Source organism: Durio zibethinus, chromosome 16, assembly GCF_047325235.1.
Source record: "Durio zibethinus cultivar Kanyao isolate XHJ-2024 chromosome 16, ASM4732523v1, whole genome shotgun sequence".
NCBI classification, from domain to species: Eukaryota; Viridiplantae; Streptophyta; class Magnoliopsida; order Malvales; family Malvaceae; genus Durio; species Durio zibethinus.
The window spans coordinates 25,380,921-25,407,212 of NC_143177.1; the positions used below are offsets into that span (position 1 = coordinate 25,380,921).

At 31.6% G+C, this 26,292-nt stretch overlaps 6 protein-coding genes across 9 annotated transcripts; 2 read left to right on the top strand and 4 right to left on the bottom strand.

Annotated features, from left to right (window-relative positions):
* The first annotated feature begins 89 nt into the window (after nucleotides 1–89).
* On the top strand, nucleotides 90–3,490 carry LOC111298226 (glycine cleavage system H protein 2, mitochondrial-like). Its single transcript, XM_022893009.2, has 3 exons — nucleotides 90–477; nucleotides 2,590–2,849; nucleotides 3,096–3,490. The coding sequence occupies exons 1-3, from the start codon at nucleotides 399–401 to the stop codon at nucleotides 3,222–3,224; spliced, it is 468 nt and encodes a 155-aa protein (XP_022748744.2). The 5' UTR covers nucleotides 90–398; the 3' UTR covers nucleotides 3,225–3,490.
* Nucleotides 3,491–4,750: 1,260 nt separating this feature from the next.
* On the bottom strand, nucleotides 4,751–6,585 carry SRX (sulfiredoxin). The gene is made up of 5 exons (XM_022893010.2): nucleotides 6,335–6,585; nucleotides 5,970–6,127; nucleotides 5,482–5,515; nucleotides 5,187–5,280; nucleotides 4,751–5,092 (listed from the first exon to the last, which is right to left on the bottom strand). The coding sequence occupies exons 1-5, from the start codon at nucleotides 6,408–6,410 to the stop codon at nucleotides 5,077–5,079; spliced, it is 378 nt and encodes a 125-aa protein (XP_022748745.1). The 5' UTR covers nucleotides 6,411–6,585; the 3' UTR covers nucleotides 4,751–5,076.
* A 49-nt stretch (nucleotides 6,586–6,634) lies between these two features.
* On the top strand, nucleotides 6,635–8,605 carry LOC111298225 (HISTIDINE TRIAD NUCLEOTIDE-BINDING 2). Of its 2 annotated transcripts, XM_022893007.2 has the most exons (6): nucleotides 6,635–6,773; nucleotides 6,849–6,953; nucleotides 7,233–7,319; nucleotides 7,658–7,805; nucleotides 8,158–8,275; nucleotides 8,376–8,605. In XM_022893007.2, exons 1-6 carry the CDS (start codon nucleotides 6,721–6,723, stop codon nucleotides 8,441–8,443), a joined length of 579 nt encoding a protein of 192 aa, XP_022748742.2. In that variant the 5' UTR covers nucleotides 6,635–6,720; the 3' UTR covers nucleotides 8,444–8,605. The 2 variants fall into 2 exon arrangements, with proteins under 2 accessions (XP_022748742.2, XP_022748743.1); XM_022893008.2 differs by lacking the exon at nucleotides 7,233–7,319.
* Nucleotides 8,606–8,898: 293 nt separating this feature from the next.
* On the bottom strand, nucleotides 8,899–12,121 carry LOC111298224 (putative arabinosyltransferase ARAD1). Its single transcript, XM_022893006.2, has 3 exons — nucleotides 11,053–12,121; nucleotides 9,842–10,207; nucleotides 8,899–9,370 (listed from the first exon to the last, which is right to left on the bottom strand). Exons 1-3 carry the CDS (start codon nucleotides 11,950–11,952, stop codon nucleotides 9,182–9,184), a joined length of 1,455 nt encoding a protein of 484 aa, XP_022748741.2. The 5' UTR covers nucleotides 11,953–12,121; the 3' UTR covers nucleotides 8,899–9,181.
* A 2,539-nt stretch (nucleotides 12,122–14,660) lies between these two features.
* On the bottom strand, nucleotides 14,661–16,120 carry LOC111298789 (uncharacterized). 3 transcript variants are annotated; one of them, XM_022893519.2, is made up of 3 exons: nucleotides 15,983–16,120; nucleotides 15,633–15,886; nucleotides 14,661–14,903 (listed from the first exon to the last, which is right to left on the bottom strand). In XM_022893519.2, the coding sequence occupies exons 1-3, from the start codon at nucleotides 16,058–16,060 to the stop codon at nucleotides 14,867–14,869; spliced, it is 369 nt and encodes a 122-aa protein (XP_022749254.1). In that variant the 5' UTR covers nucleotides 16,061–16,120; the 3' UTR covers nucleotides 14,661–14,866. The 3 variants fall into 3 exon arrangements, with proteins under 3 accessions (XP_022749254.1, XP_022749253.1, XP_022749255.1); XM_022893518.2 differs by having other exon boundaries at nucleotides 15,633–15,895; XM_022893520.2 differs by having other exon boundaries at nucleotides 15,625–15,895.
* A 2,513-nt stretch (nucleotides 16,121–18,633) lies between these two features.
* LOC111298443 (peroxisomal 2,4-dienoyl-CoA reductase [(3E)-enoyl-CoA-producing]-like) lies at nucleotides 18,634–19,277 on the bottom strand. Its single transcript, XM_089744980.1, has 4 exons — nucleotides 19,096–19,277; nucleotides 19,045–19,054; nucleotides 18,810–18,954; nucleotides 18,634–18,680 (listed from the first exon to the last, which is right to left on the bottom strand). The coding sequence occupies exons 1-4, from the start codon at nucleotides 19,275–19,277 to the stop codon at nucleotides 18,634–18,636; spliced, it is 384 nt and encodes a 127-aa protein (XP_089601106.1).
* Nucleotides 19,278–26,292: the final 7,015 nt, after the last annotated feature.

Here is a 26,292-nt window from a genome sequence, read left to right on the forward strand (position 1 = left end):
TAAAATTTATATTATTAAATAAAAAATTATTTATTTAACATATATAATATAAAATATGAATATAAATACTGTATTACTCATCTTAATCTCTATATCCTATAAAAATCATATCTATTATCATTGTCATATCAAATTTTAATGCTCAAATTTATCTTTCATCAAATAACAAATTGAATTTTTCAAAAATTTGAATTAAATTTACATTCCTAACCCTAGTTGAATAAAAACAAAACAAGGCAGTCACCAACCCCCACCAAAATATGTTCAAAACAAAACTCTGGCAGCTGCATATTTTGCATCGCCCCACTGGTAGGAGCCTAGGAGAAAGGCAAGCAGCTCGCAGGTTGGATTGAAACATAAGAATAGTGTTGAAGGGTTTGTCGATATTTACATTAGAAATGGCTTCAAGAATGTTGTGGGCTTCAAGGGCGGCTTCTTACCTCAGGATCTCAGTGTTCCAGAGAGGCTTTTCCACCGGTAACCCCTTACCCCCCCACTAACTTTTCTTCTCTCTCTCCTTTTTATTGTTTTCATGGTTTCTTAATTTTGTTTCTTTATGTTTGTTGAATGATCATGAGGATACTGATACAAAAAATGGTTTTGGCTGTTGATGGAAATCGGGACCTCATTTTTCTGATTGATCCAAGGTTTTACCTTTTAGAAAAAAAAAAAAAGATTTGATTTATGTGACCATGTTGTTCTTTTCTTATGGTAATGCATAGTAGTTTTTGGATTTCTGTTTTTGTCAAAGATATTGTGCCCCACATTTCCATAATCTAGGATTTCTTTTCTGATCAATCCTGTTCAGTCATTGATTCACAGCTATTACGCTTTTCTTTCAATTTTGATTTTAGAAAACATCTTAAAGATTAAGAATAGGGATGTCAAGGGGTAGGAAATGGGGAAGGTAGAGCATTCCCCGTCCCCATTCCAGATTTTTATATTATATTTATCCCCGTTCTCAGACCCAATAAGTATTTTAAATTTGTTTTCATTCTCATCTCTACGGTATTTAATGGATATGGGTAATTTCCATAACAATAGCCTTTTAAAAAAATAAAAACCGAAATTTAAATTTTTAGTTTTTTATTTTTATTTTGTATATTTAAGTAATTTTTTATAAGTATATATTAATATATATATTTTTCAATAAAAATATATTAATTCTAATTAATTTAAAATAATAATTTATATTATTTAACAAAAATTTTATTTACTAAATACATATAAATATATATGTAGGGTACGGATATGAGACAGGTGTTAGATTACCCGTCCCCATTTCCTATACCCAATAAAATTTAAATTCATATCCATTCCCATACCCACAATATAATATCATCTTCATCCTTATTTGGGTAAAAAGTTACATTCTCCATTGGGTATGTGTAAGATTGACATCCTTAATTAAGAAAAGAGCCCAAAGTGTTTTAATTTTTATTTATTTATTTTTTCTTCTCTAGACAGCTTTTGTAGAGTTTTATACATGCTAAATACTTGACACTAGAGCGTTAGGAGTGATGCTGATCAGGTGGTGATGACAAAGGGGATAGTGACAACTGGTAACTATTGGTGCAGGTGGTTGAAGCAATTATAGTGCCTTTCTCATGAAAATAATGATGTCAGAGATTGTCCCGATCATTCCCTTATTTGTAGATGAAAAAAGATTGTCAAGAAACAGGGACATAGCAGTGCAACCAACTGAAACTGTATACACATCTTTGTATGCACTATTGCCAATAACCACCTCCCTCTTTTGTGCAGTCCTCTTTTCTTAATATCAGCTGTTGTTGTAACAGAACAAATAGAATGAGATCGAGGGTTGGTATAGCTGGCCACATCTGGGGAATAGCACCAATTTAGTGCAAATGATTAATTGGATGTAATATATGTAGATTGGATCATGTATTAATCCATTTTGGTATTTATATTCATGATATGATTCATCATGCTATACGCTCCCATAACCATTAGGTGCAGTCTGTTGTTAAGCAGAGTCAAGTGATATTATTGGATGTTTGGCTAGTGATATATATTGTTAAATATATCAGAATTTGCAATAGCAAATTAGCAGAAAATGAAAGGAGTCTAAGCGTTTGAGATTCTTGTTATGCTTATTTCGTCAACCTGTGGTGAGTATGCATCTGTCATCTTAGGGTTATGAACTTCTCAATTTTAGAGTCCAGTGGTGACTTATCTGTAGAATTGAGCTTTACATATGGAATTAAAAAGCCTTAGCAGTATGTGACTGTGTTCACTATGATAACTTTGCTCTCTATGGAAGAATGATTCATTGTTCTTTGAAGGGAATAAGAAAGCACCTAAGAGCACGACATCTTAATGGAGAAATTTTGTTAAAGTAAACGATGAGTTTCATTATGATATTTTGTCATAGGTATGTTCTACTTCATACTCCCTATGATGCCTGTGTGAAAAGGATATTCAATTCTTTTGATCCCGTAATCAGCTGCAATTTGGAGTTTTATTTGTGTCTAGAGACTAGAGTTGCAGCTACTTTATCTATTTTCCTTTGTTTTAGCTTGTTGTTCGTTTTGGTCTAGCTAATACCTTTCTTCCATATTCCTGCAGCTTTAAAGGATCTGAAATATGCTGATTCTCATGAGTGGGTGAAGGTTAATGGTAATTCTGCCACAATTGGTATAACTGATCATGCTCAAGATCATTTAGGTGATGTTGTGTATGTTGAGTTACCAGAAGTGGGAGCCGCTGTAAAGCAGGGTGACAGTTTTGGTGCAGTTGAAAGTGTCAAGGCTACTAGTGATGTTAATTCTCCTGTTTCAGGAAAAGTGGTTGAAGTTAATGAAGAGCTTAACAACTCTCCTGCTTTGGTTAGCACTTTTAACCTATCCTATACTATTTCTTTTAATTTTTTTTTTTAATTCCGTTACACTAAATGGGCAAGTGTGCCTTCTGAACTGAGTTTTTGCTTCTCATTCTCTGAAGTGTCCTGTTTACACAGCCTTAAAGGATTATTTGGGTGTTTTAAGTGTCTTTTAATTGCTTTATTAGGCTTCCTTTTAGTAATATGTATTCTCTTTTGCTTATGTCCGCAATATTTGTTCATCACAATTTAGGTTAACTCAAGTCCATATGAGAATGGATGGATTATAAAGGTTGAGATGAAGGATGCCGGGGAGTTGAAAAACTTAATGGACTCAGAAGCGTACTCCAAGTTCTGTGAGGAAGAAGATTCAAAGCACTGACCAGATGATGCATTCTGCGCAGAGAATGATAATTGCTATACCCTGGAAGTGGACCGGTTGAGAAATGTAGCTTTCTTGTTGATGTTTCTATCAGGCCGTGCAATTTCATGTCACCTTACATTGTATTGGGTTTTGAATTGGTGTCATGTTTTCTTAAGCTAGATCAAAGAACAATGATTTTGGTTTTGGAAATGATTTAACTATCCGGAGTGTGGCAAAATTTGGGTTTTGGTAATGGAAATGGTGCTGGTAAGCATTTGAAACAATGACAATTCATGATGATTCAAGTTGAGTTAAAAAGCGAAATTTGGGCGAGTTGATGTTGTATCCACCAACCACGATTGATGATGAAATGGTTGAGGGCTTCATGCCTTCTCATCTTTTATGTTCATAATGTTGCTATGGTCTTTGCCATGGTAGCTCTTAACCCTTCTTTTTGTTTCTTTCTTTCTTTTTTGAGAAAAGACCAGGCAATTTTACAATAGTATTAGACTAATAATGCACAATAAATAGTGTTTTGTGGATAATTATTTCTTCTAATAAACCATTTTGAGCGGTTCTTATGATAATCTTAAAGAATGTTTTAAGCAAATTTCTTCTTTCAATACATTAAATTAAATATTTTAATTTTCAATTAAATTTAATGAAAGCTTTTTCTTTTCTTCCAATTTTAAATATACCATGAGAATTAAGCTCTTACAAAAAATTTTATTTCATAAGCCTATAAAAAGTATATAACCACCTATGCTATGCTTGTGGCCTTTTCCAATTAATTAAAAATCTGAAACCTTAAAGACCCACGAAAGAGTTGGAGAGATATGTCTGTCTCATCCTCACTTTCACAAATCCCTCAAATTGCATTTTTCTCTCTAACTGTAAGTCCTTCTCCTCTTTTTTTTTTTATTTTTTTTTATTTTTTATCTATGCATGTTTACGTTCGTATGATTATGTGGCTACCACTGCAGAACGTTGATGGGAGTAGAAGAGCAAGTGGGCTGCCATGAAAACCGCTGATGGTTAGAAGTTTGATGGTGAGAGCAGATCCAAAGAGGATATCTTTCGGGATAGATTGCAGAGAGGCACTACAAGCTGGGATTGATAAGTTAGCTTATGCCGTTTCTGTCACCTTGGGGCATAGAGGTAGTTGTCTCTTCTTGCTTTTCCTTTTTCTTGAATTGGCTACTCTCCTTTCTTTTCAATTTCGTTGCATTATAGTTGCTCTGGATGAGCGGAATCAAATATAACGAATTGCTTCCATGTAACAGTACATTCTTTTTGGGCATGGATTATATCAGGTTAGGTCTTCACTTTCGTCATGCAGACTCCTGAGTCCTTCCCTCGCCCCCTCGCACCTTTTTTCAGTATCCCCTGTAGCCGGCAGGCAGCTCCATATATCCCCTTCTATGAAATTTATCCAACTGGTGTATCGGATTTGTCAATTTTGACGAATTAGTTTTCTGATATCAATGGCTAGCACTTTGAAAGTCGCTAAACAAATCAATACAGCTCTGTCAATGCTCTGGTACTACTAATAACTTGTTATTCCCATTAATAATAACGTTTGTGACTTAAACCGAGCAATGATGTTTTGACCACCACTATTAACACTACCACTGCATCATTAGAACCACCGGCCACTTCGTCATCATTTATCGGTATCATTTGCCCAAATTATTTTTATCACTACTCCTACTAATGTTATGATAAACTCATCAGCAAGCTATTACCCATTTGTGATAAAGTTGATGTGATTTATTGGCTGTGATTGAGAATATACATATATTGAACTTGCAACAAACTGAGAAGTTCATAATCGAAGTTGTGAACGCACCTTAAGAGCATATACCACCACTCAGCGAAGATGGTGCCTGCAAAATGAAGATAAAATTAAAGAGCATGGCTTTAATTAGAGCTTGAAGGCAAAACAGATTGATTATGAGCAAAAACTGAAGAAACCAAAACCTGAGAGTTTCTTTGGTTCCTCGTCGAACTTTGCAACGGATTGTTGGGAGCCCAAGGCGCTGGTGAGCCTCATAACGATGACAACCAGAGAAACCTGTACAATTCAAATGCATAGAAATTAAAAGAACTAAAGATAAGTCTCACTCTCCAAGTTATTAGAAACACGGACAAACATTGAAGCCTATGATATACAGATATATTACAAATTTGGCTATGCGGAATATGTTCCCTTTGAAAATTACTTCCAGAAGTAGACAAGACCCAAGCAGTTCAAAATAAGTACATGAGCACATACCATAGTAAACTCCATCAACTTCAAGCACATCAATCTGCAATTGCATTGATTATCAGACAAAAGAGTTGGAGTTCAACAAGATAAAGGCACATGTCATTAGAAACCAAGAAATGAAATTTGAAAGGAAATCATAGTATTCTGTTGGTATTATACTTTGCCAGTTTTATGTCTCAAAACCCTTTTATGTAGGCTTCTCCATCTTAAAATGCCAAGTCAAAGTACCCTGGCTGGACCTCTATCTTTGGGAAAGATGGTTCATCGATTTGGATATACTCTTGGTGGGATTTAGCTCTTATACGAGACAAAATACCATAACACTGAGTCTGATGTGCGTAAAAAGATACTTAAATGATAGAACTTTCAAGGTTATTCTTCATAATCCGGGATCTATATAAGTATATATATATCCAAGAATTGTTCTACCCATACCTAAAGCATTCTTAAGTCTAAAAGGTTGCCATTTTCTTTTAAAAAAATAGAAGGCTTACAGGTATTTGAAGTCCAATTTCTCGAATGCTGTCCATGAGTTCCTGAACTTTGTTTGGATCATTTGCTCTGGTGCGCATTAGGGGTCTCCTAATCTTATCAAGTGGAAGCTCCAAAACCACAGGGCCCCCGTTTTGTGAACCAGAACCCGGAGGAGCCCCTTTATTCATTCAATTCAAACAGGCAAGAACCAAATCAAATACCACAAATATAAATTTATGAATTAGCACTAGTTATTCTTTTATACCAATTTCAGTAATAAGGCTATTACTTTGAGCAGATAACATCTTAATCTCACCAGAAATGTTGGATTAAAGCAGAAAAAATCCAACTTAATTAACGTAGAGAACAGAGAAAAGCAAAGTACCGTTAGATGAAGCATAAACAGAGAAGCTTCTCAAGTGGCTGTTTGGCAGTTGGAGTTGCAGAACAAAGTTGGCCATTTTTTCAACCTCTTTTCTTTCTGTATCTTCTTTAATCTACAAATTCAATCTTGAAGGTTTTGTTATATGTACCAAAATATGGTATGGTGTGTTTTGTTCTGATGTGATAACGCGGTTTTAATCAGAACCACACCAACTTGTTAAACTTGGATGTTACAAAAGGCAGAGGATTGGAATGGCCCACAAATTCAATGGCCCGGATCAGATCAGACAATACCCATCATCAGAACTCGCCAGTTGGCCAAACTAATACCTTTTTTTGTTCACTTTCACAGTTTCGGTTTAGTAAAACTTTTGAGAGAAACGGAAAATGATATCAGCCCAAAAATCTATGGCTGCTTTGATCTCTTTCTCTCTTCTTCGGTACTCTCTCTGTTTTTATTTTCTGTATATGTATATATGTATCTATGGCTGATTCTGGGTGTTTGATTTGAACAGTAATTATGCAACGACTGGAAGTATTGTTGCAAGTGTGAGAGCCCCACCAGGACCCTCTTCTTATCCCAGCTTCATAAATTTTCTAACTGCAAATCACTCGCGCAGGTATTATTTTCGTTGCCTGCCTTCTTTTGGTTGGTAGCAGACAAGGGAGTTCTTTTCTTTTCAGCATTTAATTGCTTATCGCTGATATTATTTTAGTTATCAATTGGCTGATCAATGAAAATGGGGTAAAATGGATGTTCAATTGGGTTTGTAATTGTTGTTTTTTTATGTTCAATTTCCTTCTGTGGTCTCGCAAACAACTGAAGCGAAGAAAAACTGTAAAAAATTATGTTAATTTTCCATTGAATTTTCTTGATATCTATGAATCGCTCTCTGTAGATATCTATGTCGTGTTAGTGCTACAGATGACGAAGAGGCTGCGGCGAAGGCAGCTGCAATCATTGCTGATAGTGGAGCTCCAACCATGTAAAATCCATAATTCCCTGGTTCGATTTCACATTCCAGTACCAGCGTTGAATTTGTTATGTATTATTTTGTTGAATTGAAGGAATTTTAGAAAAATCAAAACCTTGGGAATGACTTTTAAGTTTTAAGCAGGCTATTTATAGTGCTAAACAGGACATAGAGGTTGTAGACAAAGAAATGATTGTGCTGATAACCTCTCCATGAGATATGGAAGAAGGGGGGAAACCACATTGATGTTAAGTATTAAAATCCTTGAATTAAGAGTTGAACATAGGCAAAGGGGTCTATGCTGTATACTTATTTGTATTAATAGTGATTCTTTTTTCCCTTTCAATAAGATTTGACAAGATCATAGCAAAGGAAATTCCTTCAACCATTGTGTATGAAGACGATAAAGTCTTAGCATTCAAGGACATCGATCCACAGGCTCCTGTTCATGTTTTAGTCATTCCAAAGTTTAGGGATGGACTGACACAGCTTGGAGAGGTGTGTTCTAGTTATATTTAATTATACTCCTATATCTGTCTATCTAATTTGTTGTATTTTGTGTTACATGACTTCGCTAGTTGACTAGATCATCTGAACAATATTATGTGAAATTAGCTATTCTATTTGATAGGTTTTCCCTTTTAAATTTTTTTCTACTTTTCTACATATTAACCATGGGTCCACGAGGCAGATGAACCGATTAAGTACTACTTGCATACCAGATCCATAAACCTGGTTTGGATTCTCATTGAAGAGTGTAATTGAGATTGCTGCCCTGTAGAAATTCTTTTCCCTGATTTCCAAGATGGAATACTACTCTAATCTTAGTTTCTGGTTTCTAACTTGTCAGGCTGAACCAAGGCATGGAGAAATACTGGGTCAACTTCTTTATGCTGCTAGAATTGTTGCTCAAAAAGAAGGCATTCTTGATGGGTTTCGAGTTGTTATCAATAATGGTCCAACTGCTTGTGAGTTATCATCTTGTCTCCATAGTTTGGACTTGTTTTGCAGTTCATACTCATGTCTCTCTCTCTCTCTCTCTCTCTCTCTCTCTCTCTTTCTCTTCAGGTCAATCAGTTTATCATCTTCACTTGCATGTCCTAGGTGGGAGACAGATGAAATGGCCGCCTGGTTAAGTAGTTGTATGCTGATGCTGAAACTTTTATGTCATTTCCTTTGTGCTCTCTCAGTCTCTCTTCTTTTATATCCTCATTTCTACCGTTTGAAGCGGCCTAATGTACTTTGAATCTAAAACTTTAAAGAGATGAGAAATTTGCCCTTTTTTTTTTTTGTTTTCATTATTTATGTGAAATTAATTCTTCCGCGATTTGCATTGGCTTCTGTGTTTGTAAACTTGGTGATCAGGTTAGATTAGATCCTGAACAAAAGCTTACGAGGTTATTGTGCAATTATATGCAATTGGTACTGACCGTTTGATGTCAGCATTCAAGCACAAAAGAGAATATAAAAGGGGAAATAAGTAAAACGATAGCCTTTTAGTCATTGGGATTATTTCAATACAGAGTATAAGGTAAATTTCCATTCAACTAACTTAATTTGATTTTCTTAATCAAAAGATTGCAAGCTGAAGTAAAAGAATCACTGATATTTTTTATTTCTACCATTTAAAAGTCAATTACAATTGCTGCTATAATCAAAATCTCAATCTACTCTACAACATCGTATGCAAGAAAGCCTTGTGCGAAGGCAAATTTCACTACCATCCGCGGTGGGAGAAAAACTCACCCCCAAAAGCAAATGGGTCAGTATCATTAATTATTCCTCAAACCTGCTAGGGTCCATTGGATTATCTTCTCGATGATATTCAGGGACAGCCATTTAACAGTTCAATGATCGCCAAAAAATACATGTTATCATAAGGAACTGATTATTCCTGTCTGGTTTGAACAGAGACAAGAGCAATTCGGTTCACTCAAATCCTTCCTGACAAGCCGCTTGTCACGATTAATCATAAGTTTGATAAGAGGTAGCTTTTGTGAGACTTGCCTCCATATTTCATTAACTGTTCCATTTGGATCGGTATAGTCGTAGTAGCGTTTCACCTGAACCCACAAAATTTAAATTGAGAACATAACTCATTTTTTTGGTTGACGAGAACAGAACTCAGTTAACAGACATTTAGAATAAAATTGTGATTTTGTGATCACTGAGAACTATTTATAGATGCATGAGAACAAATAGAAAGGGAAAGTAAATAAGAATTTTACTACCACAGTCCAGCCCAGCAACACTCCACTTAGTATCTCTTCTTCTGACCTTACACAGCCATGGATAAACATAACCCTTTCTTCTAACAAGAGACATTTGCTAAACAGAACGCAAGATGTAAAATGCATATAGTGTATATATATAAAAATGCATATATATATCTATATATGTAGTTAAATGAAAGTTTGGTTGTCCAATTTATAGATAAAAATCAATGTTATTACTTCTCAATAATGGAGTATTTTAATGAGAATGATAAAAAAAAAAAAAAAAAAAAACCCAAAGGAAATGAAAATAGTACAAACCTCTTTCATTGCTTTCTGATATTCAATTATTTTCTCTGCAGGTACTTTTCTTAGCAATGAAACAAGATATCCTGGTTTTAGTGCAGCTGTAGTTTCCACAAATACTGCAAACTTTTTGTAGTCTATAATATCTTCAAAAGGCAATTCAATGCTATCACTAACTATCACTGGGACACACAAGCTAACGATAGAATCAAAGAGTCTGCAAGCTGATGGAGTATCGCCTGCAGGATTCAAACAGAACTTTGATGTGTGCATCCCACGTGAAGCTGCTCTTCGGTTCTCTCTGGATTGTGTTCCATGTTTTATTACAACATCCTCTTCCTTTTCAAGTATTTGGAAAAGCAAATCACGAATTTTGCCTCCCTACAAAAATTAAAAAAAAAATCAGTAGAATAAAGGAATCCACAAACAAAAAAATTAGATGATGAATATAAGTCCATCCAAAATGATTATCCTGCAAGTGCTATGATCAACATATCTCGTTAAGCTAGTCATTCATGTGAGACTGCTTCAGCATAGTATGTGATTTCAAACTAACATCTGCATCAATGAGGAGCTGTAATATAATTCTTAATTGCAAAAAAAAAAAAAAGTCAAGAACAGGCATTTAAGCTAGCAATTAGGGAAAAACTTTGTACTCAACAGGGCACTTGTGGATTGGATGCAAAAATCATTCAGAGCAAAAGTAAAAGCTTTTGGAAAGGTAACACAGCAAATTATGACAAATAAAAAGGTAGTCAGTGATGAGCATGAGGTAGACATGCATTACAGCTCTATGTATATGGCATCAGTCAAATTAAGCCCCAATTTTAAGATAGTGGTGAAAACAGGAGATGAAGATGAGTCTCCATCAGATTTTAGGGCAATGCCCTCATTTACATAGCCTCTATAAACTAGACCAGGCTAAAAGCAAGCACAAGCTAGTAATTACTCCAAAACTGTATTTTTTTCCCTCTTCTTCGTGATTTCCTTATCTAAATCTCCAATTGAGCTCAGCACATCTTAGCCCAACTATGTTCATGCCCACGTAAACCTAACAAACTAAATCCATCTAACTAACGAAAACCTCTAATTCTATTACATGGAAACAAACAAATAAACAAACATCTTTTTTTTTTGGATAAATAACATGGAAACAAACATCATAACGACATAACCTGCTCAACAGAGACAAATTTCAAACATTGTTGTAATGAACTATTGATTACCTCTTTTCTATATCGATTCCCCATGAAAAAGATCAAGATTTTCCTCTGTTGCACCCCAAAATCTCCCGTGTAAGCACTGATCCGATGCGAATAAGGGATTATCACGTCCTTTACCAATGACCCTTGATCCGGCCTCAACCGCCCAAAATCCGAAACTAACAAAACAGCAGTCTTGACCCTGTCCACGACCCGATAAAGCGCATTCGGATCCCCCGCAATTATGACGTGATCCCACCCGTTATTCCTCTTCCAATACTCCTGCCCCGTGAGCCACTCCACCAGCTGTTCCTGCATTTCCTCATCGCTGTAACCCGATCCCGACCCCGGGGGCCGACCCGCGTTAACAATCAAGCTCAATGAAGAAAAGACGGGAACGTAGAAAAGGTCAGCTTCCTCGGGGTCAGTGACTTTAATTATAGGGGATCCAAGGCGGTCCGATTGGGGTCGGACCAGATCGGAGAAGAGGAACCACTCGTGCATGTGCTGGTGACCCGGGTAGTTGAGGGTGGTAACGTCAGCAACGGGGGATCCGCCACGAGCGAGGCCATGCTGTTGGATGACCCCGTAGGTGAAATTGTGAGGGAGATCATACATATAAACTTTAACCTTGTTGAGGAAATATGAGCCATCAGTCTGTGTAAGGGGGAAATTAAGATTTTCCCGGGAGGAAATGCCGACGTCGTTGTCGTCATCGGAAGAAGGATCGGAGGTAGGGAGAGGGGCGTGGAAGAAAATGGTGAAGAAGGCGTAGATGGCGAGGAGGAAGAAGACGGTGGCAAGTAGGGTATGTTTGAAAAGAGAGGACTTTCGAGCCATAATGGAAAATAAAGGAAGAGTTGGGAGTGGGGAGTAAGGAGAAAGTGAAGGAGAAGAGGGTCTTGTTGCTTTTCTAGTTTTCATCCTTTAGCTGCCCGCATGGCATCTCACCCGCACCTTTACACCAGCTTGACTCTTGTCTAATTCTCTTGTCCTGGATAGAAGCTAAACTCCCAAATCCCCAATCCCATCTCACAAATCTGCGTAAATTTGAACAAGAGAAGATTCTTTATTATAAATTTCATCGGAATTGGACTAAAAATTATTTTTATATATATATATATATATGTATATATCTTTCATTACAAAATTTTGTGTTAAAAAAATAATGTGTGTGGGGTACTGAAAATGACAAGGGCCATGACATTTGTCACTTTGTACGAACGTGATATTGATTAAGACCCAAAAGAGAAAAAAATGGAAAGAAATTATTACACAAAATTATCTCCAAATCAAATTAACTTCGCTTCATTTTTTTATACGCAAAAGGGAATGTTCTCTGCCTTGAGTAATAACAGTGCTTTTATTTTCTCTCTTCTTCTTAAATCTATTTTCCCCGGCCGGACCACTCAGAAAAAAACATTGAATGAGTGACATTTGTATGTCAGTTTTGTCCCTCTCTCTATTCCTTTCTCACAACTTAGATTAGTATGAAACACTTACTTCAACTTCTGTTTCAATGAGAGGTCACATTTTTCTCAAATTTTAAAGGCAATTTGGCTAATCTTTAAATCACAATTCATTTCTCCTCATGCTACCAAGTTAATTAATTCCCTCATTATCTTTCTTTCTTTTTTTTTTTGGTTTAGGTTTAATCAACAATTTTTAATTAATATAGATTCTACTTCTTAGAAATAATTATGTGATAAGCAAACCTTGATTGATTACAAGAACCAAATACCCTTTCCCAGTTCTGATTGTCATCAGTCCTTGAGTGTTATCGTTGTCATAGATGCAAAAAGGATTAGCTGTTTGAATAATTGAACTTTTTCTCTGAAACTGCACCAGAAACTCACAACCTATTAATTACACTTTGAGTATATCATTCACACAACTTGGTAATTCTCTGTAATCAAATTTGTCCTCTGGGAGTACTGGCGAGAAGCTCCACCTCTCAGGGGAATTATGTTCACTATCTGCATCAATAATTCTCTCCAATAAGAGTGTGATTCTGGGGCAATAATTTTGACAGGGTAATGGAAGACCCTTTTTTGCATTTAAAAGATCTAAAATTGAGAAAGATTATGGGATTTAAGTAATTAGAAGAAATCTAATGATCTAATTTAGCTAACACAGGCTTTAGGCACTGGAATATCCCTCTTTAAAAAACCAAATGTAAATAAAATGGCATATCTAACCTTCAGGTCACTGTATGTACTAGTGGCTGAAAAACGGACAGAAATGGGGAAGAACACTGATGAGTCTGCCGGAGACACAACAAACTCCATCGATCCGCTGCTAATAAGTCAGTAGAAACAAATACTTGTAAACCAATAGCATATTAAAAATATCAGACACAAGAAGCTTTGCAGTGTAAAAAAATGGACTGAGCTGCTGTTAGAATTATCAACGAGAAGCATGGACCATTCTAAGATGGAATTTCTGGAGTCATACCTGCATGACTAACAAGAAAACGAAAAAGATGAAGTGTCATGTAAACTTTTTCCAACTTTAACATTTTATGTTACACAACATCATCATATTTTCATGATACGTCCAAACTTTGTCAGTAACATCTTATGAAGATATAGGCAAAGCGTTCAAGATTAAGGCTTGGTTGAGTTGAATTCGGTTTGTTAATCTCGCGGGGCTAAAAAAATCACAATTTTGCTTCCATCTACAGTAATATCTTGAAATGATTTTCCATTTACCTCCATTCGCCATCAATCTGCCTGTCATTTTGTGCCTCCCTAAGAGCAGGAAGAGGTACAGAAATCGCAACATTTCGTAGATTAAACATCGCTGAAGCTTCATATTCAATGCTGACATAAGTTTCATTTCCAAAGACGGAAGGCCAGACTGCATAAATTTTGAAATTTTTTGATAAATAAATAAATTTTCAAATATTTTTTAGGTAAATAATTTAAAATTAAAAAACATCTTATGTATCATTATAAATAAAAATTTTAAAAATTCTTACTTATCGTTGGAAAAAAAAATTATTCACGTAAACGTCAATATCAACGGATAACTATGTATCTTATAATTTACTATTATACATTATTAATGAAAATTTTAAATTTATCTCATATTTAATTGAAATTTTCATTCAAATAAAGCAATAAAAGCAACATGCGTTTTTCAAGGAAAAATCAAATGTAAACTTAGAGGTGGTGGACATTGGGGAACAAACTGTTAAGCATGATATCTAATTGAATGATTAATACAAATTTCCTATAAATTTTGAGGTGGTGGACATTGGGGAACAAACTGAATCTCGTTTGCCTGCACATCAGTGTGCATATACGCTATTTTCCATTAATTAAAAAAAAAAAAAAAAAAAAGAGAGACCGATTGTGGGTGGACAACCCAAATCAACCATGTAATTGAGTTTGGGGAGAAGCAGTGGCCCCTCCTCCCCGCCCCTGCACGAAATAACTTGTTCTCAGCTCTAACCATTCTGCATTGATTTTTATTCAAATAAATTCATCCACAAGCCAAGCGTGTACCACGCTAACCCAAATAGCCCAACTCCTACGATACAATACAAAGTAATATATATATATATATATATATATATATATTCATCCAAGTACAGCAGTTTATATATTACAAGGACTAAGCAAACAAGAAGCACAAATTTGCCACTAGTTTATTTGAACTTTGTTGGTTTTAAGCCGTATATATAATGTTTAACATCAGGCATTCCTTTATATTAAACATAAAGTTGTAGTCAATAACACACGATGAAAGACAGCAAATACTTAATTGTCCCGCATAAGTTTATTCCTTTATATTTGGTGAAGCAGAGCAGAGGAAGTTTATCCTGGGCGCGCTGTCAGATTGCCTTTTCCTCCTCTCTTCGTACTATTTCACTGCATAACAAAACAAAGTTGGTCAAGTTTCAACAGTATCAGTTGCACCCACAAATATCATACAAACAATAAATCTGGAACACTTAAAAGGCAGTTCAGTGCTATATGCATTAAGGGAGTCTTCCATGTTGCACAAACACCGTATCTTAAAATAAGGGCCATGGGAGCAAAATGTAGTGAAGGGAAACAGTGAAAAGAAGACAAGGGATTTATTTTTTCTTTACTAGAAAAGGATCTCTTGCAATATCATCTTTAGATAGACAAAAAATGAGCTACATGTTTCATAAATATATAACCGCTTCTTCTTTTTTCTACTAGTTTCTCTCTGGTTCTTGGAAACAACTTCGATCTAAACTGGCTAGATTAAGCCTAATTGTCTGCTTGACTATCAAATTAAGAAGAATTAGAGATGATGAAATTAATCAAACTAGCAAGCCATCTATAGAGTCATGCTTCAAACAACTTTATTCATTGTAAATAGGTTTCCTTTGTAGAAGGAAGACCTTACAATCAGCAAAGAAATATGAATTTGAGGGTATTTCTACAGCCATCACCTAAGCAAAATAATCCAACAACCTTTAAGAAAAAGCAAGTATAAACCAAACTAAACTAGCAATTCATCAATCGAATCATGACTTTATTCTAAATAGCTTTCCTTTGTGGAAATAACCAACATTGAGATAGTATCAGCTATATTGAACAAAATAATTATGAAACCAACCAACCAACCGGAGCATTTCAGTGAGATCGGCAGCGGTATTAAATTCACCGGCTTCCCTAGCTTTCAATATGCGGAACATGAGAGCCAGTTTAATCTTGGTTCTGGCACTTTGCTGGATTATGAGTATAGTTTCTCTCTTCAATTCCTCGCCCTCAGATTCAATTGCTTCAAATTTTTTGTTAATTAGTCTGTGGCCTTCTCTGATGTTCTTTTGTTCCTGGCTTATTTCCTCCATTTCTGACTTCAATCTCTTGAAGCTTTCCTGCATGTCCTGATCAAAGTATTAAACAATATAGTCTAGCTGAGCCAGAAATGTAACAAAAATTACAGCAGGAGTAACAGAGAAGATTATTGTTACATGCTTAGCCTTCGTTTTGAAACGTTTCCTTGTTAAAGCTCCAGCCCTAAGTCGGCAACGCAATGAGAATGGAGCCATTAGTTTCGCTGACAAAGGTTTCTACCAACTGCGGTGTATTTATAGGACAAGATTGGTACACAATAATGAATAGGATAGAATAATAATTATTTTGTATTATATTTAATTTATATTTAAAAAATTAGTATAATTATAATAAAGATTAACTATTTTTTTAATATAGGATGATTTAAATCTTTTAAAATAAAAATGATTATTTTTAATTTATGATATTAAATTTATATGTTTTATTATATTTTTAATAATTATATCAATAATTTAAGTTAAATAAATTTTTTAAAAAATAATTTTAATTAATAAATATTATTTTATCATAATCTTTATCCGTATCAAATATAAAATAATATTATTTTATTTTATTTTATGTATTAAATGTCTATAATTTATTAATTATCAGATAAGGTATGCAAAAAATATTATAATTTTTCAGTTACAAAAGATGGACACGTCGTTCATGAATAAATATAAATTTTTAAAATAAATACATAAAAATTTTATTTTAAAAAAAATCAGATATCACTATTTAATTAAATTATTATTAGCGAAAGGGAGTTCTGATTTTGTATTATACTAGGCTTCACTTTCATGCGAAAGTCATCACGAAAAACGGGGACGGGATTTACTATCATACATAATAAATAAATCTATGTATTTTATTTTAAATATTTTAATTTTTAATGATAAATTTGATTTCAATTTGAATTTTATGATTATAATTAAATTATGAAAAATTTTTATCATAACTTTTACAATATCAAGTTTATGAAATTATAATTTTAAAATAAAATTATGTACATTAATTTAATAAACACATTTCACATATTTAAACTATATAAAATTTTTAAATTCTGCTATAATTTATAAATATTTTAATATTTTTATTTAAATGTTTAAAATAAAAAAATACATAAATACATTTATAAAATTTTATCTAATCCAAAATTTTAAATTTCACAATAATTTTTTTGACACAAAATTCTATAATAAATTTAATAGAATGACATATATTTTTAAAATATATTAAAAATTTAAAAATTAAATAAAATATGAGATAATTTTTAAAATTTTTATGAAATAAAAAATTATCGTATCAATATGTCAAAAATAAACATAATATTTAATATATATATATATAAACATTTATAATAATAATAATAATAATAAATAAAAATTTATATTTAATGTATTATCAATTTATAAATTTTATACAATATTAATGAATCAGATGATATTATTTTATTAATAATTAAATATTAATTCTTAAAATAAATATATAAATAATTAATATTTTTAAAAAAATTTATTTAAATAACATCATTGATTTACTTTATTAATAAGATATCATTATCTAATTTGACTCACAAACAATATATAAAATTAAAATATATACATTGATAATATATTAAAATTAAACTTTAATAATATGAGCATTTTATTTATAATTTTTTTACTATAATATTGTAATTATTTAATTATAATAAAAATTATGATTTATAAATATAAATTTAATTTAAAATTTTAATTATTTTTACATAATTTTAAATTATAATTAATTCATTATACTATAAGATATACTCTTTAATAATAATCTCGATGTGTTATCGCGCTATTGCCCATTAAAGAGAGCGCGACATCGATGGATGAAGCACAAAGTCGCGCGTCCATTAGGAGAATATGCTACGATGCGCTGCATTTAGGTATTCTTCTGCGCTGTCGCGTTTTTTGTTTAATATGGTCTATTGGTTTTGAATCTTGTGGCTAATTTTTGTGCGTTGGATGGGTGGACCAATTATCAAAGGAAGAAACCATGGAAGAAATCTTATTTTATAATTAATATATATTTATATATAGAAGATAAAAAAAAAAAAGGCAATTTAAAATGAGAAAAGATTCTTTTTTTTTCTGCGTATAGGGTATGAAAATTGGAAAGTCAATTCATGCGAGGTTACCAATAAAATCAAAGTAGTATAAATTAAGGTAAACCTCTTTTTCTTTAATGTTGAGGTAACTGATTGCTTCACGTTTTCACTATCTTATTTTTATTCATCAAACACATTTTCAATGAAGAAATATAAAAATTAAAGATATTTCGTGGAACTCATTATGGTTTCTTCCTTTTAAATGCGAATTTTTAAATGGTGTAGTCAACTACGAAATAGGGTCGCGCGGAATCGCAAGTTGGCGAGAGGAAGATTAGGAAATCGCGCGACATGTACAAAAAAGGTCGCACGAATGCCTTGCTAACTTTAATTTTGTCCTTATCTAGCTGGCTAAATGCTTTTTTTATAGTAAAAGTACTGGAATTCATTTGGCTAAGATATCTCCTAGATCTAGTGTGGCAATTCACGTAAATGTGATAGTCTGTTTTCAGACTATTGAATCTTATGGCTTTATTATTCTTAAAAAGTATCTTATAAGTTAAAATTAGTGTGAAAATTTATGTATCAAGTTGAATTTTAATACATTAAAATTAGAGATTAATACTCAATCGATCTATAGTTTATAGTTCATTTTTAAGATCATGATGATTTCTTACACTCTAATAAGCTTGTTGCACACTTCAGTTTTATTTATCATAGGACTGACTTAAGAAACTCAGCATCTCGAACACAAGAGGAGCCTTCAAATTACAAATAGACAACAATTCCATAATACATTCAACTCTGAAGAAGTACCTTAAGGTTTTGAATAAAACAGCTAGAAAAATTTAAGGAAAGAACCTTCCGCAGTTATAAATTTTATGTACAACCTGTTCGAAATCCTTTGGGAGATAAATCCTCAGCAGGCGCAAGGAAATTCACAAGGATGTCAAGCCTGCCAAAATGCTTAAAAGTTGACTGCACAGTTCTAGTTGCATCATCCTTTTTTCTAACATCTCCCTCAAGTCCAATAGCCTGCAATAAGAACATCCAAGAAGAGAAAAGTTGGTGTTCACATTTTCAACAGCAAACATCCAAGGAAAAAAAGTAATAATAAAGACATACTATTAAGAGGCTATAGAGTAGAATTGCAACGAAGAAAAAGGAATATATTACAGGGATGCCATGGGAATGATCAAAACAGCAGAGTCAAGAACATGTTTGCGTCGTCCTATGATGGCAATAGAAGCGCCATGTTTCCCTAGTTGCAATGAGATCTCGTATCCAATTCCGGAGCCTCCTCCTGTCCCCAAAGCTACTTTGCCTTTCAATATATCTGCATTGAATGGTGACTCCATTTCGACTTTGTTGCCTTTCTTTTATGTTCTTTCTTTGTCCGGGTTCTTCGATACTGACTTGCCAACCCAACTCTAAACAATAAAACAATCCCAAACTCAAACGTTGAGCACAATTAGGATGTTGGATGAAGACAAGGAAAAAGGTTCTTGTTCGGGTGGCATCATTAACTTCGAATAAAGCTACAATAATTTATGAGATTAATATATTTTAGGACGATCATTAAAATAATGAGGTCACTTCAAATTGGCTACCCAATTTTCAACAAACCCAACAAGCCTGGTAGATTTTAGTATTGTCTCTTGTCCCTTATAAACTCTAATTCATGCCAAAGCTTTATTAGGTCGCGATATAACAACAGATAGATAGTGCAACAATCCTTCCTTCCACACCTAAAACACCTTTGGTTCTAGATTTTAGATGGCAATCAGCTGAGACACGTACAATGGCAATCACCTGTGAATTCTTCTTTTCTTACTTTCTGGACGCATACGAGTTGTGACCCTCCTGCTCCTGCATATATATATATATATATATATATTATAATAATGTATATAAATAAATTTATCACATGAAAGTTTACGTGGACAACTCTTTTAAATAACACATAGAAAATTTTTTTTAAATAAATAAGATAATTTCTTTTAATTACAAATTATATAATTTTAAATTTATTCAAATTATAATTAAAAATCAAATCAATTTAGAGATATATTTTTTAAAGTTAAAAATATAAAATATTGATTTTATTTTTTTAATAAATAATTTTAGTTGTTTACCAAATAACCTTATTTAAAATATTATTTAATTATAAAAAATTTTTAAATATATTTAAAATTTGCAAAGATTAAGTTTATCTAAATCTTTCAATAATCTTTTTTTTTATCTTGATTTAAAAAATGATCTTTTTAAGAAATTTATATAATATTAAAAATTCAAAATTTTATGTAAAATTTGGAAAATTAAAAAAAAATTATCTTAAATTTTTTAATAATAAGATAATTAAAATGATTATATTTGTTTGAACTTTGATTATCAAATTTATATTTTCAATAGATGCAAAAAATTTAACATTATCTTTATCACTTATTATATCCATTTTAAAATTTAAAAAATTAATTTAAAAATTATCTATTTAATTATAATTGACATTAAAGAATTCTTCCGCAAATTTAAAACTTCAAATGTTATGTGTTATATATAAATTTTTTTTATTTTTTATAGTAACTTTTTTCCAAAATATATTTATTACTATTGCAATTTTTTTTTTTGCTTATAACTTTTTTCCAAGCTATATGTTATTGTTATTATAGTTTCATTTTATGAAAAATAATATTTTTTTATTTCTTCACATATTTTCACATATTTTACATAATAATTTAATCAAAAATACTAAAGTGAACGTATGTTAATACTTATTTTATTATTTAAGTTATCATTCAATAATATATATTTTTATTTTTTTAAGAAAGGTATAATTTATTTTTATTTGATATAATTTTATAGATATATAAATATTATTGTAAATAAAAATATTCAAAGAAAAGATATAATTTTTTTCTTACTATTTACAAAAAAAATTATTTTTTAACGATAAGTTAATATTTAAGAATTTTATATATGTTATAAAATTTGAAGATTTAAATATAATTTTAAAAAATTAATATATATTCATATTAAATAAATAAAATTATTCCTACAAATTATAATTTAATTATATTATATTATAAAAAAGAAAAAAGAAAAAAAAAAGAGGAGGGGGGCGGCGCCGAGCCAGAGGGCAGGGCAGTTAATTTGACGATATGAAACAAAGTAGACAAGGTCAAGAGGGGTTTTGGATTGCATCAGCCGAGGAGATAATTGAATTGCCATGCCGGCCTGATAACCTACCGTCACCTCTGAATTCTCTCGCCGTACGCTTTAGTTCACCTTATGCCATATATATATATATATATATATATTTACATTACCAACATCGAATCTACAGTTGTGATATTTCCGAAACATGTGCTGTCAGAATTATTATTATTATAATTATTCTTGTTATTATTATTATTATAATATTTGGTCTTAAATAAATAATAATCAAATTTAATTTGAAGTAATGAGCATGCAGCGCATGTTCCATTAATTAAAAATTTCGTTAACTGCAATTAAATTTGGGTTCAACTTGATGGCCTTAGAATATGGTTTCCTTGGCCTGTATTCGTTTCGTTTTGTCAATGCTATCTCATCTACTATATTTGTTTTTACGTTTTCCCTACACTGCATATTATATCATTAATATTTCAACATGTAAAATCCTTTAATTTCAATATTTCTAATCATGTTGTGTAGGGTTTCAACTTTCAACACAGCAATTAATATATATGGTCCTTAATCATTGCTTGCCAAGAGCTAACATTACAAGTAAATTAAAAAAAAAAAAAAGTCTTCAGCTTTAATTTATTGTTTTGATTCGATGTGGACTATATATAATTTGAATTTGTAGATCAACAAATTAAAAATCGATACTTTAAATGGTTGGTACTACTTTTTTTATAATAACATTATTAGAAAAGCACTTATGTATTAATTGTTGACTCACATGAACTCCTGATCATGCATTTAGCCAGATTTTCATGCAGCTTCCCCCACCTTTCCTTTATAATTTGAATTTGTAGATCAACAAATGGTTACTACCTTTTTATAATTACATTATTAAAAATGTACCTATGTACTATTCGTTGACTTGTACTTTTTATTTTATGGAGAAGAAGAAAAAGAAGAAGAAGAAGAAGAAGTTTAATTTGTCCTTGTATTTACAACCTTAATTGGATGATCAATACATTATCAGCTAAACTAACAAATTGCCATCATATATGTAAATGATAAGTAACTAATTTGGCTACATTTAGTTTTTAAATTATTTATTATTATATATAGTATGTTTTTTTTCCGTCCATGTCACAGCTACCATGATCATTGTTTCTTATTTTTCAAAATATTTGTTGGACATATATATATATATATATATATATATATACATACCTTATTTCAAGAGTAAGAAAAAATAAAAGAATTACTGGAGATACGTGACAATTCTTGAGTTGTCTCTTTTATACATGTATAAATAATGTCTAATAGAAACAAGATGTATAATGGATAAGTGGATGATGATCTGTTTGCAAAGGGCAACAGCAACCATCAATCACCAAAGCTGATGATCTCAGATGGTCTATCATTTGTGTGTGCAATAATTTTATATAATAATAATAATAATAATAATAATAATGTTTTGATGCTCAACTCTTATATAGTTTGTTTTTCCGAATATTAATCCTCTAACTATATCAGTTAGTGCACTTGGCATGTCATAATTAACAATCTTGCAACAATGCTAATCAAATCAATGAAAAGAAAGGATTTCGGGCCTCCGACAATATATATATATATATATATATATATATATAACGTACCCAATTTTGCCACTTCGACATAAATATTAAATTAAATTTGGAAAAGAATTAAAGCTAATAATTACTCCAGACGAATTTTCAACGTTAATGATCACACTGATTAACAACATTGAAATTAATCAAAGCACTGAAGATGAGAGAAATATCCAGTAGTACCGATGCATCCATCGGAAAGTGGAGGAGGCCCACAGCCACTAAACCAGCCGGCAGATGTTGGTCAGTGGTTATTGTCTCATCGGCCCATCGTCAGGCCCCATAAGTTACCTAATAACAAGCCAATCCAATCATATCGATATATATATATAATAAGGTTTTGAAACCCATTGCCTTTGATTTTGTCATTTTGGGATTTGGTAATGTGCAATAACAACAAATAGATGCAATTTGCCTGGAAATGGAAATGTTGGTGGGTTTGTGTCGAAATGATTTTCTATTATTAATTCTACAAAAAAGGAAATATTATGCATATAGCTTTGCTTGAGCTTCCTGTTTTATTGTACGTCGTCGTCGTCGTCGTCGTGGTGTATATATAAAAATAAAACACTTTTGGGAGATTGGATCGAGAACCAATTAAAAGGTATCATATATACTCAACTTAATATAATAATATTTATAAACAAAAAATAAAAAAATCACGAGTACATATTACATATAGCACGGCGCACACATCACTTGATTAAAAATATGTCTTCATTCATTTTCATATTAGTTAATATAAATAAAAGTTTTAATCTTCTTAGTATGCTTTGCTTTTCTTTTCCTTTTTTTATTTCACTTATAATAAATCAAATTAATGAATGATGAAGGATTAATCTTCTATGGCTGATCATGCATTACAAAAAAATAAAAGATTAGTGACAATTTTGTAGTAGTGTTTCACTTTAAAATGTTATTAGTTTTCGTGTTTTTATAATATTTAAAGCGTTTTTTTATCAAAATATCATTAAATATTTAAATAACAGTAAAAGATAAAAATTAATAACGTTTATAAACTAAAACACCTTGAATAATCCTCTCTAAAAAATTGGAGTGATTATTGAAGGTATTTTTGACAGAAAATGCTTTGAATAATACCCTTACAAAAATGAATAAGGGATTATTAAAGTGGTTTTCTGCTAAAAATACATTCAATAATTCTTCTAAAAAATTGGAGAGGATTATTAAATGTGTTTTTGGTAAAAAAACACATTCAATAAATATCCTGTCAAAATTTAAGGAGAGTGGCTTATCTCTTAAATAAAATTGGAGTAACTTTGTCGGTTAGATCATACGATTGTTAACTATAATGTCATAGGTTTAATCTTTGAAGGAATTTTTTATAAAGGATTATTCAAAGCGTTTTTTGGTCAAAAACACCTTCAATAATCCAGAGACATATAAAATTTTTTGAAGGGGATTACTGAAGGCGTTTTTAGCCAGAAACGCCTTCAATAACTCTATTCAACATTTTGTAAGAGATTATTTAAGGTATTTTCTAGCTAAAAACGCCTTCAATAATCCCATAAAAAATATTTGGTTTAATTATATATACGAAGTCAATTGTAAGTTTATGCCCAAAAAGCATTTGAAATCGGTTGTAGGTTTATGTCCAGAAAACATTTGATTTATATATGTGATACTATGAATTACATTTTGGAATTTACATTACGAATATTATAGGATTTCAATAAATTGACCATACATCCAAATTTAAAACTAATAACGTTGCCATATAAATATACTTTTATCAAATAATTGTACTCAATATATGTGTATTCATATAAACTGCCAATTGATATAAAATAAATATATACTAATAATATTAAACCAATACCCCAATCTAAAAACTTAAATTATCCATTCAATATGACATGTTAAATACATTACAATAAATGAAATGTATATATTTACACCCGACCAACAATCTCTAACCTTAAAGTTTTGCAAACGATAATATATACTCACACCACTCTTTACGGACTTTATCAAGTTCGTCTATCCTGAAGCTTTTTTACTCTCCCACTAAAAAAAATTAGAAGAAAATGTTAATAAATGAAAACATAATTTAGCTTTTTTTTAAAGATATAACGATTTTATGAAATTAATACTAACCTTAAATGGTGTGGTCATAAAATCATATAATACTATCTCTCTTATAAAATGAAGGACATAATATCACATTCAGTATATCTCAGTTGACGAGGTACTTGAAAAATAAGTTTAGTGGGTTCAGGAAACATGTATCTAAATAAACTCAGTATAAAAGAATAAATTTCACATTTATTGGTAATGACACCCAATTTATCTTTGCTTTTTTACCAATTGCAAACAATACCCTAAATTGAAAAAAAATCACTTAATACAAAAATAAAAGTAATTATGAAGAAACAGAATATAGTATAATAACATGTAATACCTCTTTATAAAATTTTTAATATTGGGGTTAAGCATCGCCATTGGTTGAGCTGAATTAAATAAGTATAGCATTAAGGAATTGCCATCAATCACAACAAGCTACCAATGACAACTATAAAATAATAAAAATGATATACTCGATTAGACATTATCTCATATTCAATTAAGGTTAGAATAATTATTTGTATGAATATAACTTATGCAGCATTATACGGGAGCAAATAATAATCAACCTATTTTTTCATGCATTCAACCACATAACAAGCACGAAAAATGACTGTGCCACTTTGCTCACTAATAATATTGGGATCAACGAATCTGAATCGATGGGTTATTTCTCTCATCTTGATCTCTCTATATATAAAGCTGCATGATAACAATCAATAATACTAATTAGTAATACATTGTAATATAGATTAATAAATATTGACTTTGCATATTTAAATTTATAAGCTAACCTTATATAAGCAACAATATCAGTAGCTAATATTTCATCCAGGTTACAAAATTCCTGAACTTCATCCTCACCAATGTAAGAAAATGATGGTTGATCAAATAACATATCCTCAGACTCAAGTGTAATGTAATTTTCTTCAGATAAATGATCAAATGAATAATTAGATAACTTATCAATGGCAGCATGAGCAAGGGTCATACTCTAAGTCTCAACATCCTGTTGCAATATATAATAAAATATAAGTATTAATACTAAATCAATAAATATAATAAACAAATAAATATTAAGTTAATAAACAAAATCATATGGCTGGTATCGAAGGTTGGGTTTACTGTCTAACTTGTAATGGAAGCTAGTCCTAATTGAATGATGCTATCTAACTGGCCTACAGGCATGCTAGGCTGTATTGCTACCAATATCACCTCCAAAGCTACGAGTCATTACTGTTGGTTATTCAGGCATTACTCTTACTCATCAAGTCTTTGTTGTTGTTGCTCAATGATTGCTTCATATTGTGCATTTGTCATTTAAGGGGTTTTGGGTTGATTACTAAAAAACTTTGATGGCAATACAAATTTACCAACCCCACAAACTTGATCATGTCTCTCTTTCTCACCTAATGCCAAAGATAAAAGATCGTCACCATACTATACAACCCCACAATAATAAGATGAGCCGTAATAATAAATCTATATAAGCTAGTATACA